This window comes from Epinephelus lanceolatus, chromosome 1 (genome assembly GCF_041903045.1).
Source record: "Epinephelus lanceolatus isolate andai-2023 chromosome 1, ASM4190304v1, whole genome shotgun sequence".
In the NCBI taxonomy this organism is placed as follows: domain Eukaryota; kingdom Metazoa; phylum Chordata; class Actinopteri; order Perciformes; family Serranidae; genus Epinephelus; species Epinephelus lanceolatus.
This window is the reverse complement of record NC_135734.1, coordinates 33,328,335-33,346,677: the sequence shown is the minus strand read 5'-3', so window position 1 is coordinate 33,346,677 and position 18,343 is coordinate 33,328,335. Positions and strand designations below refer to the sequence as shown.

The 18,343-nt window shown below is 40.8% G+C and overlaps 2 protein-coding genes across 3 annotated transcripts in view; one reads left to right on the top strand and one right to left on the bottom strand.

Annotated features, from left to right (window-relative positions):
* Positions 1-411: 411 nt before the first annotated feature.
* tarbp2 (TAR (HIV) RNA binding protein 2) lies at positions 412-10,441 on the top strand. 2 transcript variants are annotated; one of them, XM_033625739.2, is made up of 7 exons: positions 412-512; positions 5,123-5,437; positions 5,646-5,715; positions 5,879-5,996; positions 6,534-6,661; positions 6,935-7,130; positions 8,481-10,441. In XM_033625739.2, the coding sequence occupies exons 2-7, from the start codon at positions 5,133-5,135 to the stop codon at positions 8,636-8,638; spliced, it is 975 nt and encodes a 324-aa protein (XP_033481630.1). In that variant the 5' UTR covers positions 412-512; positions 5,123-5,132; the 3' UTR covers positions 8,639-10,441. The 2 variants fall into 2 exon arrangements, with proteins under 2 accessions (XP_033481630.1, XP_033481629.1); XM_033625738.2 differs by lacking the exon at positions 412-512 and adding an exon at positions 3,144-3,367.
* Positions 10,442-10,504: 63 nt separating this feature from the next.
* tespa1 (thymocyte expressed, positive selection associated 1) overlaps positions 10,505-18,343 on the bottom strand; it is a 19,696-nt gene continuing 11,857 nt past the window's right edge. The window contains exons 7-13 of the mRNA XM_033625732.2: positions 17,098-17,137; positions 16,568-16,615; positions 16,253-16,348; positions 14,605-14,813; positions 13,319-14,478; positions 12,167-12,236; positions 10,505-11,634 (exon numbers count right to left, since the gene is read on the bottom strand). Of these exons, the coding sequence (XP_033481623.1) occupies positions 11,513-11,634; positions 12,167-12,236; positions 13,319-14,478; positions 14,605-14,813; positions 16,253-16,348; positions 16,568-16,615; positions 17,098-17,137 (1,745 nt within the window). The 3' untranslated portion in view covers positions 10,505-11,512. The remainder of the gene's footprint in view (positions 11,635-12,166; positions 12,237-13,318; positions 14,479-14,604; positions 14,814-16,252; positions 16,349-16,567; positions 16,616-17,097; positions 17,138-18,343) is intronic.

Here is an 18,343-nt window from a genome sequence, read left to right as displayed (position 1 = left end):
ATTGCAATATCTTAATCTTGATTTTTGCCATGTAAACACTTTGTATCTTTGTTTTGAAGGGGGCTGTGTACATAAAGTTTGTTGTTATTACTTATAAAAGAGGTGATTATCTTTGAGTAGACACGCCGCAGTTATTTTGGGTACAAACCTTGACTTTTAGCTTTATGATGGTCCATGTGTGTCTCCGTGTGGGTCCATAGTGGAGATGGCAGGTGCCAGGCAGCCCAAGGCCCCAAAGCCCTAACAAAACCCGGACAGAGAGGCTTGTCAGATGGGGATATCAGTGACAGACTGTCGCCCTCTTCTGGTTCCTTTGAGTCACAATAAATGATTTCACACAGAGCAAAGATGCAATGGAAGCTGTCGACACAAACAAATCACTGTGTAACCTGTAATTAAGAGAACCAACCGGTTGAACCTGCTACTTAACGCAGAAAACGTTATAGAAAGTAGGATAATTACTTTCTCACACGCAGAACAAAATGAGGCAGAAACAACTAACATTAACTCAGGTAAGTTACAGTTGGTATTAGCACTTACCTGAATACTTTGATTTTCTGGTCCTTTCTCATCGAATGCAGTTGTCTTATCAGCTAGCTTGTTGGCTAAGGTTAGCTAGCTGCGTAACAAAACACAAAAAACGTTAAACAAAGAAAGTATGTTTGTTTAATTTTAACCGTTAATTCAGCAGTTCCTGTGCTGACATTAATCATTTTAAAACCGTGAAGAGGACCATTTCCCTAAAAGAAGTTTCCTGTCGGTATTATCTTTGGGATAAATAACGTCTCGTTCATCTTAACGGAAAGAAGGTAACGGTAACGTTAACGTTAGGGACTGTTCTTTATTATTATGTGTACCTCTTGAGTTGCCATAGGCAGGAAAAGTTGCCACCAATGTAGCCAATCAGCAAAACTAAATAAATAATTATTAAAATAATAAATGGGATGGAAGATGGCGTAACAGCTCCAACTGCCCATTTATTTTTCTTCCCACCAAAACTCACACATGCACAATTGCCCTAAAACTGCAGAATGTCACCCCAAAACTTTCTCTGCTCTACGGCAACTCAAGAGGGACAGACAATGTAAAACAGTCTGTTACATATGGGTTTTCTTTATTTGACCCTCCCCAAAGATTTGAAAATGCAAATATTTTTTCTTGAGCCACCCTGAGTCACTGGTGGAAAAGGTATGACTCTTCCTCCACCATAAATTATTATTATTATTATTTTTAAATATACCCTTTGATGTTTAAAAGTTAAAAATTAAAAGTTGAAGATGAAATCCTGGTGTTTAAAAAAAAAAGCCTGGATTTGTCACTTTTGTTGTGTGTGCTGGTTAGTATAATTTTTAATGTTAGTAACACATGAGATGTTCAAGGATCGTTGGAAATTTTTAAAAAATCCCGAAATTTTCTGTTTTTACAGTTGACTTATAGCTGACTATGATAAATGGTGTAAAACATGCTATTGCAGCTTCCAAATAAATTCAAAAATAGCCGCCCACAGATGCCATAAGGGGAGATATGATGAACTCACTGTCTTTGGTTTAGTTTTACTCACTGTTTAATGAGTCAGGGTGTCTCAGTTGGTGTAAGGGTTGACTGATTTGCAGGATGTATGGAAAGCTGCAAGATGACATTAGGAACTGATTGTCTTGACTATCGCATTTTAAAAAAAGGAAAACAAAATCCCCAAACAGGTATTCCCCAAATAAACAGTTCTTTACAAAAACAGAGTTCAACTCAACGGGGTATAAAACTACTTCATCAAACAATAAAAAACTAAAATTAACAAACACACAGCGGTTAAAGACTTTAACTCTGTCGCATCTTCCACGCTCCACACTCACTTCAGCACACCTGCCTTTAGCCCTTTTTAAATAGGAATTGTGCAAATCTGCAGGAAAGCCCAATCAGTCTTTTTTCAGCATTGGCAGTAAAAAACAAAATCGGGGAGTGCAGCGAAATGCCACCTACCTACCTTTGTTCATACAGAACATGCCTTTTTCGGGGCAATGGGGGGCGTGAGCAAGTAACAAAACGTGTAGCTCAGTGTGTGACGTAAACATTGACGTGGGAGGGAACGCGCGGCTGGTCAGTCCTTCGACGATTCTCTCATAAGTTGGCCCATCCTTCACCGTTCTGTCATTTGATGGTTAATGGCCTCTTCCTTTGCGAGGGCAAGGAGGACGCGCAATTCCTTGTCTCCCCAGTTGCTCATCTTTACACTGTCTTTCAGGTTTGCATTTCCCTCTTGCTACTAGCTGCTCATTCCTGCTATCAGCTGTTTTCTGTTAGTCCACCACCAGTGGGTCGCACGTGCAGCGTCATCAACAGCTCCTCCCACAATAGTCATCAACAGCCCCCTGGTGGAAGGGCGCCTCATTCTTTTTAAACCAAAAAGGTGCTGCCAATATGTTTACCCCGACACGGTGGAAAATTGGTCACCTCGGATCAACTCGCCAATCCCGTTCTGTGTGTCTAAAAGCTTGCCTTCAAAACGGCCCAACATTCGCCGAAAATCTGGCTGTGTAAAAGGGGCTTTTGATTAAAGGTTCCCGAAATGCCAGGTCAGGTGGTGCATTGGACTGACTCAAAATATAATAGGAAACTAGGACTTGCTTCAAATGACTCCAACACATGCCTTCCAAACGTGCCCATGGGTTCGAAAGGCATGTTTTACATTATAAATCTACTGTAAACTAAATACAAAATACAACCATTTAAATTTGTATGCCCCTTCTTTCAGCCAAAATAAAAATCATAAGTCCCTCCCCAGTGCTTAAAAATTATTTGACATGCCTTCCCCTTTCTTGCACCACTCCCTCCCCCCTCACAAGTAATGAACAGTCCCTTAGCTGCACCATAATTTCTACTTTATACACTATTTTAAACGGTTTTAACTCTTGATGGCATATTTTTACTTTCTCTCTGGAAACTAATGTTTCCAATCTGTTAAGACTAAGTGACTTTTCACCTGTCTCTGCTGTGATCAAAGTACCTGCAGCCTCTGACACACCGTCCCTGACAAACTTGCTATCACTCGGCGTTTTCCGGTGTTCAAACCGAACAAATCCGAAGCGTCCACGGACCAATGAGAATTCGAGTTTCGCGGGACTCCGTGTTACGTCATATCTGTGCTGCAAACAGGACCCCGCTGCATTCTGCCGGAGCGGAGGGGGCTTCGTCTGCTCTTCACATGCCGTTGCCTCATCATCCGTCTGAGAAAATACCGGCTAATGAAAGCAAGTGTCTGTTGTGGTGGGGGGATTAACCATCCGATACCGATCGGCTCTGTCTGCGTGAAATAGGGAATGAACGACGAGACAGCATCGGACAGCTGGAAGAGAAACTCCGGGTGCTCCAGGTGTGAAGCTGCACAGAAGCTAAAGCTAGCTTAGCATAGTGGCTAGCAGGGCGCCTAACTGATAAACAGACCCTTTTTATTGATAGGTTTTCTGAGTGTCTGCCACAGCAAAGCCTCTGGTTTCATCTCTGGCTAACACACCGACATTTTGTTGATATAAACTTAACTCAGCTAGCTTCAAAGATTGAAAGAGATCCACCTGCCAACCTCAGTTACTGTCATTGTCATTTAACTTATATTTAGACATGCATGACCCATTTTGGTCATTTATTAAATTACAGTTGATCACTGTGTACTTACTGATTTGCTAGTGGCATCAAGAGACCATGCTGTTTAGTGTTCATAGCCCAAGTTACATCCACAAGAACAAACTTAATTGATATGGCACTGTGCAACACTGTACATAGTGTACATAACATAGTCCCCTATAGAGAAGAAGCCCAGACTTAAAGCAGTAGGCTGTTGTGGTTATAGTTTTTATCAGGCTTACATAGTTAAAACTAAACAAGAGAACTGCTCGTGTTATTTAGCCTACCCTCACTGATGAACACCTGTCAGTATTATGCTTTATAATTCAGCAGCACCACAATCTGCAGCCTCCAAAATAACCGCACAGTTGAATCAACACCTCAGCTAACACTGAACTAAGATTGCAATGGTATGGGATATTCACAGTATAATAGCCGTCTCTGAAAATATCAAGGTATTACAGAATTTCTATTATAAATCAGAATGACCCTTAAAGGAAGGAAAATGGAAGGGTGATTCTTGGTTGAACAAACGTTTTATTACTATAACTGGAACCTGAAACTATTTTGTCAATGGAAGTATGTGTAAAAAGTCTCCCCACTGAAAATAACTAAAATTAAGGGGCGATTCTCTGTCCAGTTGCTTTTTTTTTTCCAAAATTGTAGATAAGCTGTGAACATGGTATGTCAACCGTCAAATTTTAAATCACGGTATACCTTAAAACTGGTATATGCAACCCTAAACTGAACATTATAACTTTCTTGGAAGTAGTATTTACTGCAGGAATGTTGACTGCATGAGATTCAGTTACAGTAATTACCTGCACTTCCACCGAGCAGTACGGTACACTACAGTTCAATTCGGTAAGCTTATGTGCCACCTTGCAGATCTGCCTGTACATACATTTCCATGGCCATTTTTTCCCATAGAATTGTTTTTCCATATTTTCTTATGTATTTAAGCATTTTTTTGAGGTGAAATAATCATGCTTGGAAAATTATATATAGTGTGACTTCATCTAAAACCAACTCTAGTGATATATAGTGATACAGATGTTTTTGATTTTATTTGCTTAAGTTTTAGATTTGAGCTGTTTAGATTTCTGTTGCCACAATGTAAAAGAGGTAAAGGGACTTTTAGTTTACTTTCACAATGAGTTTTATAGATTTGAGTAAGCTGGACATTTTTTCTGGATGGACACTGCAACATTAATGCCTTTTGAAAAGGAACCATGTTATATTGGGGTGGTGGCTTTGATGTCTCAAAACCTTTTGTAATTTAAGTGAAGGACTCAGTAATTACACTAGCCTCAGTTTAGTCAGTGCAGTGATGTCTGTTTAATAGAAAGACTGTGAAAAGGGTTATCATATGGATAAGAACACATTTCTGACTATTCTATGAAATGTTTCATGAATGGTCTCAATGACACTATTTTCTAGAGACCTTTGTATATTAATCAGCAGTTGTTCAACAGCCCCTCTCATGTTGGGTCTTTCTTTTATTTAGTATTGAGCAAATGCTGGCTGTGAATCCCGGAAAGACGCCCATCAGTCTGCTGCAGGAGTATGGAACGCGGATAGGCAAGACCCCAGTGTATGACCTGCTGAAGGCCGAGGGACAGGCCCACCAGCCCAACTTCACGTTCCGTGTCTCCGTCGGAGAGATCAGCTGCACCGGCCAAGGGCCCAGCAAGAAGGCAGCCAAGCACAAAGCAGCCGAGGCTGCTCTGAAGATGCTCAAGGGAGGTCTTGGAGGTCCCGCCGGAGTTGGTGTTGGAGCAGACGGATTTATTGGGGTTGACGTGTCTACTGATGGAGATAGGTCAGTTTCTTATTTAGTTTTTCTATTTTTTTTTTTTTACACTGGCTCTGAAGCTTAAATGATACACAGATAGACACGTGATGCCAGCATCCAATAAAACATCTCAGTTTGCTCTGTGCATCTAAGCACTGATCAGATGTGAGATAGAGGTCGTGTTTCTGGTTTCATTACTTCCTCTTCTGCTTGTTTTATCTCATCTTCTGTGCAGCTCCCAGTCAGAGATGAAGACCTCAGGCAGTTCTCAGCAGTCGGAATGTAATCCTGTAGGAGCTCTGCAGGTGAATAAACAAACTCCTGTTGCATAAGGGTTTATTTTGCTCTTTGACTGTTTCATCAGTCCCTCCCAGTTTTTTGTTACAAGCAATATCTGCATAGTTTATAGTTGCATGCCTTTTGTTTTTAGAAGTATGTGTACAAGTATTCTGTGTACGTCTTTGCCAGGAATTGGTGGTGCAGAAAGGATGGCGATTGCCAGAGTACACAGTCACCCAGGAGTCTGGCCCAGCACATCGAAAAGAGTTCACCATGACCTGCAGAGTTGAGAGATTTGTGGAAATCGGTAAAAAGCATAGTTTCATTTTTGGAGATTCTTTTGAGTATATTTACAGGTTTTCATAGGGCTCATAGGGCTGACACATAGAGAGAGCGACAACCATACATGCTTGGGCAATTTAGAGTCACCAACTGAGTCACCTGTCTTTGGACTGTGGGAGGAAGCTGTTGAATTCCAGCCAGCGGGTTCAAACCAGGGACGCTGACAGAAAACTCAAAACTCAGAAAATAAACACTCATTAAAGTTGAAGAAAATCATATGTGCTGCCTTTTACAGGGTTGCCAAGTAATTTCTGACCTTCATTGACCCATACCAATAACATAGCATTGACAGGTCTCTGTCACAGTTTAGAGCTGCTACTGGAAATTAAAATAGCATTGGATACAGATTAGGCTAAGTTGGAGTGGTTATCAAGTAAAGCTTGCGGTTGCTGCCTATCAAAGTCTTACTGAATGAATATCAGTAAGTTGGTCTCATCATCAATCAGTGGTCATTACTTATGCAACATTACTCAGTATTAAATAATCTCGTGTTCCTTTCTAGGAAGTGGAACCTCCAAGAAGCTAGCCAAGAGAAACGCTGCAGCTAAGATGTTATCACGTATACACGATGTCCCAGTCGACCTGAGGACCAGCAATGACGCCGACGCAGAAGAGGACACGTTCAACATGGTGAGAAACAAACAGAAATAGACTTTCGGTGTGCACCAGTTGACAAAGGTCATGACAGTCCTGCTTGTTGAATTATTTGGCACAATACAGGAAAGGATGTGCAACAGTGCAACACATGCAAATGCTGTATTTGCATTGCGTAGCGCTGAATAGAATATAATGCAGAATACCATGAGCAATGCACCCCATCACCCCTTTTCTTACATATAAACCTTGCAGGCAGATAACATTGTTTATTAACTGCTATGAAATTAACCTCCCTTGCTCACACAGCACATGGGGAGCAGAGCTGAGACAGGCAAAAGTAAAGGCTTCAGCTGCACGTGGGACTCTCTGCGTAACTCGGCTGGAGAGAAGATCCTCCAGCTCCGCAGCCACCCTCTGGGCATGCCCACTGACTCCAACTTCTGCTCTTTGCTGAGTGACCTGTCTGTGGAGCAGCGCTTTGACGTCAGCTACCTGGATCTAGGTGAATAAATTACAGTTGCATTCACTTCTGCAGAGCACCACAGTGTGATTACAGTGGAAACTCAAGTAGGGTTTACCATTGGAACATTAAGAGGAAATGTGGAGTCAGTGGTCATCACTGGCTACGTGTCTGCATTCATGAAGAGCTGCATTTTAGTTAAGAGCATGTAAATGGAATGAATTAGTTGAGTTTACTCAGTGCATATAATAAATTCATTAGGGTGCATTATTTTTGTCTGGTGTGGAAGCCTCTGCACAAACTTCCACAGCATAATGGAGTCATAATGATGGCAGCATACAGAATACAAATGTCATGCTGTGTGGTTAGTATTACTGCCATCAGATAAAGAGGAAGTAGCTCACAGCATCATGTTGTCACAGTTCAGTGCTGGTGAACAATTGTGAATGTGGACAGCACTTCCCAGAGGGACCAACATTTAAAAGATGACAGGCTTTTGTTGGTTTAGAGCTGAATTTACTCTTTGAATTATTTATAATTGTTTGCTATTTGTGCTTTATTTTGTTGAGGAGCCACAGCACTCAGTGACTCTGAGACTGACAGATTTGTGTTTGTATAATTTCTCTATTAAATTCTAATGATATCAAGTAGTAATAATACTAAACATTTGAGGGTTACAGAGTCAGAGAGTTGTTTTTTTGTCTCTGTTTTATAGGATTAAAGGTCAGTAGGTAACCTTTATAGATATAACTTTTTGTCATATTTTCTGAAACTGACACTATAGCCTCCTGAAAGTAGACATGAGACAGGTAATCTTTGACAAAATTAGGCCCCTCTTGCTCTTCCTAGTCCTCCCGATGGCATGTGCAAGAATCCACCGCACCTTATTGAAAACAACCAATAACAGCGGAAGAGTCTCTAATGCCGTGTCAGTCACTGCATGTGCACACAGTGCAGCGCAGTCAAGCTCAGTATCTTCAGTGTGCAGCTTCAGGAGGAGCTTTGCAAACACAATAGCTGAGAAACAACAACCAGCAATGACAGAAACAGCCCATTCGCTCTTTGCCAACAACAGTGTACACAGCAAAGACAAGTAAACAGGGGAGGATCAACAATGAAAAGCAACGTAAAACGAGAGTTAAACCAAGCATGCATCAGTTTTGAGTCCCTCCAGGCCCCGTAGCTCTCTCCATCTTGGAAAAGCTGCTTCAGTGTTCAATCACGTTTGATATTGCATTAGAGAGTTGTTCTTTAACTTCCAGGGATGTTTCTAAAGCAGCAGTGATGGTGACAATCTCTGTTTTATAGTCAAAATGTTGCTGAACTCTGCCGTTGAAGCAAACAAACAAAATCACCATTAAGACTTAACATTCTTGTTCTTTCTCCTTTCAGAGGAGCGCAGTCTGAGCGGCCTGTGCCAGTGTCTAGTGGAGCTGTCCACGCAGCCAATCACAGTGTGCCATGGCTTTGCTCCGAGCATAGACGCCGCTCGAGCCAATGCGGCCCACAATGCACTGCAGTACCTCAAAATCATGGCTGGAGGGAAGTGATGTCATCTTCCTCTTCACGGACTCGAACTCGCTACCACATAATGCCAGGATGAATTTCCTCTTCGGATGACGGATGACGGATCACTTTTGTGATGAGTTCAAATAACGCAGATTACCTCAAATATTGGAAATAGAGACTTTTTTTTTAAACCCCCCAAATGAACCCTGGAGCTTTGTTTTTTTTTTTGTTGTTGTTGTTTTTTGGTCACGTCCTTTTTGTTGCCAATGAAGATTTAGTTGCCCAAAAACTGTGTGCCCCTGTCATGGACATTTTGCATATTTGTCACAATTTTTTTTAAAAATGCATTTCCGGTTTTTGTTTGCTCGGCATTCCGCAGTGCTGTATTTACCCGAGAATCCAAAGTTTAAAAAGACTTTATCTGAAATCATAAATGGTGCTCGTGCAGTGAGTTCCCAAATAACTGCAGACAAATTATGCTGCAACAAAACGTCGCAAGGGGGTTGTAGAAATTGGACTATGGAATCAGCAATTTTTGGTGCTTTGTTGAACCCCCACGTTCACATGGATGACCAGAAGAAAAATTTCGAGCCATGTGCCGAAACGTGGAGAGAAAAGGACTCTGCTAAAAAGATATCGGATGATAATTATTGTAAAGACTGCCCTGTTTTCAGATTAACTTGTTTGAAGAAATGTGGCTTTTGTTGTTTATTCATTTCAATCCTAAAAACACAAATTGTTTATCTCTTTAACACTGTGAATGTTGGGCTTTAAAGATTTTAATTTGGTCATTTTTTCCTCTTGTTTAAATACCCAGGTCAAGATTACGATCAGTTGAAACTCACCTTGTGAAATTTGTTTAACATTATGAACTCAAATAGGGTTTAAGTTTTGAAAATTTAGCTTTTCCAATCATGTTTCTGTTTGGCGTTCCCAAAGTAAAAACTGTCAGATGATTGAAAATGACTGACTGATGAATTGTCTTTATAATGTGGGCAGATTTGCCCCTTTATTGAAGACCTGACAAGGCTCATGTTGATGGCTTTCGGAACAGTAAGAGAGAAATTAACTCATACTGTGTGTCTTTTTGATTGTGAGAACAAGAAAAATACTACACACTACATGTACAACATTATAATTAAATTTAAAATTGACTCATTGGTCCCATTTACCCCTGAATGGGCAAAAAACACAGTCATTCCAGGGGGATTAAATCCATTTCAGTGTAAGAGAAAAATGAGTTAATGATTAGGATGAAAGAGGAAAACACTACTGTGACTCTTCTGATAAAGCATTGTTCCTGTTCATTTTGACTTCCATAATCATAGACCACTCAAACAACGCTACCACATCTTGTTATGTAGAGTTTCAATGTTTCTTGTGCTCTTTATTCCCAGTATTGTTTCATATATATTTTAAACCCCTGTCACTTTTTGTTAATGTGACTGATTTCTGTAATGATATCTGATTATTTTCTCTAACCTCTTGCTGTGTCTTGGTGTAAGGATTCATTCCGACCCACCTCAGTGTATTTTCATATATACAGCCTTGCACTTAGCTGGAGTAAGTATTGAGAATAGTCAACAGTTTGCACTTCTTTAAAAGATAATGTCCTTTGCACATTGCAGGCTGACCAAGTTTCCGGTGTGTTTAATGTTAACCTCATTCTGTGAAAAGGCAGATCTGTATCTTGTGTGAATTTGAATAAGGAACTTAAAAACCCCACTGATGTCGATGCTGACATCCATACGTTTAAGACTTATCGTTGTGTCAGTAGAAGACGTTGCCCCTGTTGTAGAGAAACAATGTGAAATTGACTTTGTTTCCAATAAAACATTTTTGTATATTTTTCTGCCAAGTGTTGTTGTTGTAGTCACTTGAATGCGGAAATTATGGTCCACACAGTATTTCATCAAGAACTTGAACTTAAACAGTTTTAATGTTTCATCACTTATTTACAATATTCTGTGTTCAGTAGGGGCACTGGGGATTGCAATATCTGAAACTCTGGAAAAAAGCTTCTTAAGTCTCTGAAAGTTTCACATGTGACTAAGTCTCTTACAGTACCCTAACACTTCAAAGGGACAGTTCACCCCAAAATTGAAACTACATATTTTTCCTTTTATTTGTGGCACTGTTTATCAGCCTAGATTGTTTTGGTGTGAGTTGCTGAGTGTTGGAGATATCGGCTATAGAGATGTCTGCCTCCTCTCCAATATAATGGAACTAGATGGCACTTGGCTTGCAGTGCTCAAAGTGCCAAAAACACACATTTGAAAACTCAACAACAGGGCTGTGTTTTCAGAAATCATGACCCAGTTATCAAGGTAATCCACAGACCTTGTTGTGAGCAGTTTCTTGTAGGAACTACTTTATTTCTACTGAACTACACTCTCCAGCCGTATCACCACGAAAAAGGAAGTGTGCCTCTACTCAAGGACAAGAGGCTTGTGCTCATGATAGCACGAGATGTAAACATTAATGGTGTTAGCTAGCTCAGTTGTGCTAGGTGAGCTAACAGTAGATGCATGCTTCCTTCTGCACAGTAAAAGGGTAGGTGGGTGTAGTTTGGTCGAAAGAAAATAGTTCCTACATGAAACTGCTCACAACAAGGTCTGTGGATTATCAGTAACCGGGTCATGATCTTTGGAAAGAGACATTGCTGTTGAGTTTTTCACCACAAGCTATCTAGTCATGAGGCGACAGACATCTCTACAGCTGATATCTCTGGCACTCAGCAACTCACACCAAAACAATCTAGACTGATACATAGCACTACAGGTAAGAGGAAAAATGTGTTTTTGATTTTAGGTTGAACTGTCCCTTTAATCTTTAAGGCCTGTTCGACTGGAGGCCTCCTTGCTTGGAGGCTCAAATCTTCAGTGTAGGAAAAAGTTCACAGTCGAGAACAAATTTCAATGTTGTTTACATGGAGTTCTAGGTTTTCTGTCATCTGCCATGTTTGACGTGGGGCTGACTTCTTCTTCTGCGTAGCCGCTGCTGTCTGACTGCACGCTGTCGCCCCGAGCCATCTCACCTGCACAACGACACAAACAGTCAGGCAACAACTCCATGAACTGTAGACCACTGCACAAATACAGCTGCAGTCTGACCTGAATACACACACAGTAGGTTCCTGGTGTCAAATACACCTGCACAGTGACGTGTACATACGTGGTCACACGTACATCCTTCTCTAAATAAATTTGTCTAAACAATTCAGTTCCCCACAGGTGATATCTGACCTGCTTACGTGACCTACAGTGCAGCAAGAGTAAAACATTCAAGTTTGGCAAGACATTGTCCACAAACAAACTTGGTTGTGCATTTCCATAAACATATTTGTGTAAACTGTTCCAGAGTAACCTGGAATTACCCTTTTTTTTTAACACATTTATAACCTTCTGAACTGTGTGAATGCTGTTTTTATTTTAAATAGAGTCAGCATCTGCCAATTAGTGTATTAGAAACAGCTATTTCGTAATTATGACGTCATGTTCCTGTAACCACTGCTAGTGACCTGTGTTCATGCAAACAATGTCACCCACACAAGTAAAATATAAATATACCTTTGTATCGACGCTTTCTGGACAATGGGGAGGTTGTTGTTCCAAAATCTTCCTCTCCTGCACTATGCACCTGCGGAGACAACAGGTATGAAGTATATATTATAAACTGTACGCCTGTTTTGACACACTTATAATTAGGAAACAAAATAATGAAAATGATACACCATAAGAGCTGAACAATGTAGTGTTTGCACAGTGTACACATTTTCTGATAGAATATCAGTGATTCAGTGATATCACTTGTTCGTTTTTCATTTCTAATCTTAAAGACAAACAGTCCAGTCCATGTGAAAATATAACATGCTACCCTTTAGCCAGATCTAATTACATTTTGTTTGGTTTATGGAAGTATGCTTTGCTTGCATGGCAAATTAACCAATCAAAATCATTCTGAGAGTGGACTGCTGAAAATATTTTTTTTTAAAAAACAGGCAATCTTTACTTTTAACAGTTTCTTCCTTCTTCTTGATAAGTTTTTAAGAAAAAAATGTGGGGTTTAATGAAAATGCTCTGAAGCAATAACATTCACTGTGGTCAATGCTTGGCCACTGTTAACACAACACGAGGCAACTGAATTTATTTAACCAAACTATGCGACAACACACCAAAGAGCCACGTACAATGGACTAAAACCGCACATCGACTGTGGAAAGAGTGAATTTTGGATGCAACTACGATGATAGTTTAAACTGGACAATACTCATTTGAAACCTCCTGTTTTATTTAGCTTAATTTTTATAATGTAAGGGGCCTCTTTTTTTAGAGTTTATAATTAGTATTATAGTATTATCATGGGGGCTGCTATGGCTCAGGAGGTAGAGTACATCATCCACTAATCAATCCCTTGGGCAAGATACTGAACCTCAAATGGTGAGTGTGTGTGGATGTTTAACTGATAAGAAGGTGGCACCTTGTATGCCACCATGCCTTGTACGATAGTGAATGGGTTGTTTTAAAGTGCTTTGAATCATCAAAAGACTAGAGAGCTAGTATACTACTAGTATAGATGCTATACCAGGGGTATTTAATGTTTTTTTTTAGGCCAAGGGCCCCTTAACTGAAAAAGGGACGGAGCAGGGACTCTCTACCTCATATGTTGTATAAAACAGAGGTGCACTTGAGATAATTCTCGAAAAACTGTTGCTGCCGTACCTCCTCCAGCTCAAAGGAGTTAACCTGTTGCAGGTTGTTGGAGTCGTGCCCCAGGCCCCGATGTATCAGTGGATTCAGGTATCGTCTTTTCCCCTCGATGAATGACTCCTCACACGTCTGGATAGGTGTGACAGTTGAAGTAAGACCTGAACCTGGTGTGTTGGAGTGACAGGAAGAGACGTCCTCCCCATCCCAGCCGGTCACAGTGATGCAGCACTGGGTGTAGCTACCACTGGGGGCCAGGACAGGAAGTGGTCTAGATGCATCCAGCTGCCTACCATCAGGCTCAGAGATAGGGGTTTGTGTTTCAAGTTCATGGGATCCAGGGTGTGATCTATCTATGCTCTCTGTCTCTGGGGAGATAGGGGGTAAATCTTTTGCTTTTGGACAATGTGTGTGTTGACAGCAGAAGGGCGCCTGGTGTATGCTCTCGACTATCTGCGGGGAGATTACATCATACGTAACCTTGGCAGCTGGTTTCAGATCAGCATTCCTTGTGTCACAGTGAGTTGATAGACACTGACGATCTGTTTCTATCACAGTTTCTCCTGACAATGATGATGCTAGAGATGTTCTTACACTCTCAGTCCTGCCTTCAAGATCTGCTGGTCTGACAGCTTTTTCATCTGCATCAACATTATCAGTCTGTTTGCTGCCCTGCATCTCCTGACAGATCTTATCTCCGCTTCGAAGAATGTCTGTGTCTGACACAGCCTGCTGTGTTTGCTCCCCTTTCCCACTGTTACACAATTTATCACCATCCATTATTAGCCTGTCATCCACGGCTGAATTACTCGTATTATATTCCCCCATTTGCAGTTTCTTGGTCGCCCCAGTCTTGACTTTGTCCAGGACTACATCCACAACATCAGGGAGGCTGGACCTTTTGCTGGGTGAGGGCTGCGGAGAGGTGGAGTCTGAGCCGCGAGGAGAGCCTGTGTAGAGACACATCTTGGAGACGGTGTCCTTCAGTCTCTCCACCGGAGAGCGTGGCTCGCTGCGAACGCTGCCCCTGAACCGTTCGAACCTCTCCACAGGAGACGAGGAGAAGGTGAACTCTGGTGTGGCCAGTTTCTGTAGAGGAGTGCGGGACACGTGAGAGTAGAGGGAGTAGAAAGCGTTGGCCATTGCTGTGAGCACTTGCACTTGTCTGAAACGACCTGCGGAGAAAATAACATGTGAATTAAAACATGAAATATGGATCTCACCTCCTACATCCCAGATTGATTTCCTTTTATCACACATCGAACAATATTATACAGCAGTTAATAACTTCATAGTCTTACTAGCAAGAGAGAGGCTGGGGTCTTCCTCTCGTATTCGGCGTATCTGCGAGTCCAGGAAGAGGCGGAAGTTGATGCCCTGAGTCATAGAGGGGAAGGTGAAGAAGCGAGGAGGGATGCGGACAGTGACCTGAGGCTCATCGCAGCCGAAACCCAGCTCGTAAAGCGTCTCCTCTGCATCCTCCGAACACATCTGCAGGACCTCCGATATACTGATGTACATGTGACAAAAAAGGAAAGATAAAGTTTTTTGTTTTTTTTCATATTAAGGAATACCTTACCAACAAAATGACCATTTGTATATCAGTCATGCCCTGTTATCTTGAATTTGTGATGAAAACTTGACTGGGGACCATGATTAGCAACAGATGAACTATATCAAAGCATCCGTTAACAAATCCTCACGCAGCTGGAGCAGTGTAATCCAAGTCTCATTTATCCAGTCGTATGTTCAGTACATCACAAACAACTACACATTGCTTTTAAAAACTGAGCTGACAGTGACAACTATGATGCTCTCTTCTAAGCTGGACTCAAATGCTAAGCTTTTGTCTTAGCAAAAATGCATGTGTTTGGGAAGTTCTGAGCATATGACTGGACAGATAAGACTTGGATTACACTGTACAAATTGTATGAGAGTTTGCAATAGATGTTTTGATATAGTTTTGCTTTTGTTAAATGTGATCCTTACTCAATCGATAAATCAATATGTTAGCTGTTTTCCATGGAGGCATGTGAAAAAAACAAAGTTTTCTTCAGGAATTTAATGTGAAACATTGTGACTTAATGATATAAGAATAGTAATTTTGTTTTTTTGTAAAGCTCTTTGAGGCAAATTTGTGAATTTGGGGTTTTATAAATGAAGCTCAATCAGGAATTATCTTATTTTATCAGCGGACTATGGGTGTTCACTCTTCTAGTTACCCAGTCAAACGTCGCCACGATCTCTATCAGCTAATCAGGATGCCACTGCAAAATTTTAAATCTGCTCTCTCCTCTGCCGCTGTCAGCTGTCATTTTAGGCAGAATCTTCGTGCCCCTCCTCCACCCCGTTCACCTCCAGCCATCGTATCCAGAGTCCAGGACGAGCTCAACAAAGGCTCATTCCTCTACTCATCCTGATCATCAGCACTTTTCCATTTTCTCCATATCTTTTTCTCATCTCATCTTCACCACCTCTACCACCACCAGCGTCTAGACCCTGTGGGGGTTTCCTGTTAAACTATGGATTCATCACCCTCCTTAAAAATATACCATCTCGATGGGGTCTAATCGCCAAAGACTTCTCACATTTTCTTATGTGCACGTGTTGATAAATGTTCCTTTAACTATAAAAAATGAGTCTCTCCTGATTGAAGTACAATTCAAGCATGATGTGTAATGCTTATTTAGAGAGTTGCAGAGTGCTTTACAAAAGAATGAAACCAAAAAATACAAATGAAAACAATAAACGAAGAAGAAATAGGATGAAATGCTATTAAATAGAGCAAAAACAAAATATATTATTCAGGTAAAACAGGCCAGAAAAGGAGAAATGAAAGCGAGAAATCTTCGAGAGGAAAGCTGATTTGAAAAGCTACAGCTTGTTAAGCAGCTCATTCAAGAGTAAAAAGCCTTGTTACCTTCAGCCATACAGAATAAATCATTATACCTTGATGTAGTTTTACAGGTGGAGGAGGAGAGGCAGCTGGAGGCCATGCTGTGGCCCAAGTTCAGTGACGGCAGATATAGTCCCTGACGAGGCGTACTGTGGACAAGATGTGTAAAAAGGTATGATGCAAATGACATGGAACATTTAGAAATATCTTAAGCATTCACCTCATAATATCGCAAAACCTATAGTTTAGTTAGTATACTTAATTTAAGAAAAGTAAAAAGACAAACATTTCTTTTTATGTACCACTTTTTTCTTTTATTTTTCTGATCTGTTCATTTTGAGCTAAAGAAGAAGTCGTCATCCACTGACCTGGTGAGTGTGCTAAGACCTTCATTGGAGAAAGGATGCTGTACGAAGCTACATGGTCGTGAGGGAAAGAAGAAAAATATCAACAGCCCATTCTGTAGTGTTGATTTAGTACATACAGAAAGTCAAATGTCTTCAAACTGTCTTTGAAAACTAAAAAAAGTGTCCAGCCAATCATGTGATAAATGAGCGCTCTCTCATCTACGCATCTGAATCATTTCACAACAAACAGCCGACATATGCAGGGGTGTAACAAGGACATAAAAATATCACCACAGAGAGCTAGAGTTGGTGTGTTGGGGGAGTTACATTGTGGACTGGAGGTGTGGCTCATATGCCTCTGACTAAACACAATAAAGACAGTTAATCTCTCTCCTAAATGATCTGTGTGTGGAAAGTAGGAAACTGATGTAAATATACAGTCAGTATAATGATTAAAACATGAGCTTAAATTAACTAACATTCCCTAATTCAGTATCACCGCATTCCTTGTTTTTCATCACTGTGATTCTAAGAGGTCAGTTCCTACTCACCCAGCTGGAGTTGTAATCTCTCCGCCACCGAACAAAGAAGCTGAAATAAAAAAAGGAATAATTTGAGAATGAAAGAGGAAAATGTTAATATGCATCTGAATGTGACTTTCACAGTTTATTTGCCAACCTGTGCCCACACAGATATGTCTCTGTGCATATGTGTTTATATTTAGACTAACAGCACTTCCAGTCATACACTCATATCACTTTGTGCCTCATCATGTGGACAGACGCTGACACACAGCTGCCGAAGTAATGAACAACTTGTACTGTACCAGGAGGCCACTTATAGGGACAGTTCACCCCCAAATCAAAAATACAACTTCCTCTTAAAAGCCAAGTTCAGTTCAGACCCAGTTACTCAAGATCATCCACAGACCTTGTTGTGAGCAGTTTCATGTAGGAACTATTTTCTTTCTACCAAACTACACCCACACGCTGTATCATCACGCAGAAGGAAGCGTGCATCTACTGCAAGCTCACCTAGCACCACTAAGCTAGCTAACATCACAGCTCATATGAGGAAGATGCCATGAATGTGTACATCTCGCTCTGTCACGAGCAAGAGCCTCGTATAGTTTGGGGGTGTAGTTCAGTAGAAAGAAAATAGTTCCTGCATGAAATTGCTCACAACAAGGTCTGTGGATTATCTTGAGTAACTGGGTCATGATTTATGCAAAGAGACACTGCTGTTGAGTTTTTCAAATGTATTTTTTGGGGCTTTGAGCACCACAAGCTGAGTGCCATCTAGTGCCATTATATTCAAGAGAAGGCAGACATCTCTACAGCCAATATCCCCTCACTTGGCATCTCATGTCCAAACAGTCTGGAGGTGAGAGGAAGAATATGGATTTTTGATTTGGGGTGAACTGTCCCTTTAAGGATGACTTCATAAGTCATGTTCAGTACAAAGGGAATCATGTTACAGTTATTATTTTGTGCAAAAAACATATCTTCACTTAAAGGCTCTAAGCAGTGAAAATAAAGGCATCATGTAATTCTTTAACCTGCTGTTACACCCAGAGATATTAGTCTTGCCATCTAAATTATAAACAGTCTGATGTTTTGACCTAAAAATAATAAAAATATTTAATTTCTGATATAAAAACTGGATGGTTAAGTGTGGTTACATTTCATACAAGCAGAAATCTTTTATGAGTTATTAACTTTTGAGAAGGAACTTTCTACCCTACTTCCCCTTCTTAGAAAATACCCTCCAACTTGGCAGAGGAACAGTCATACTGCG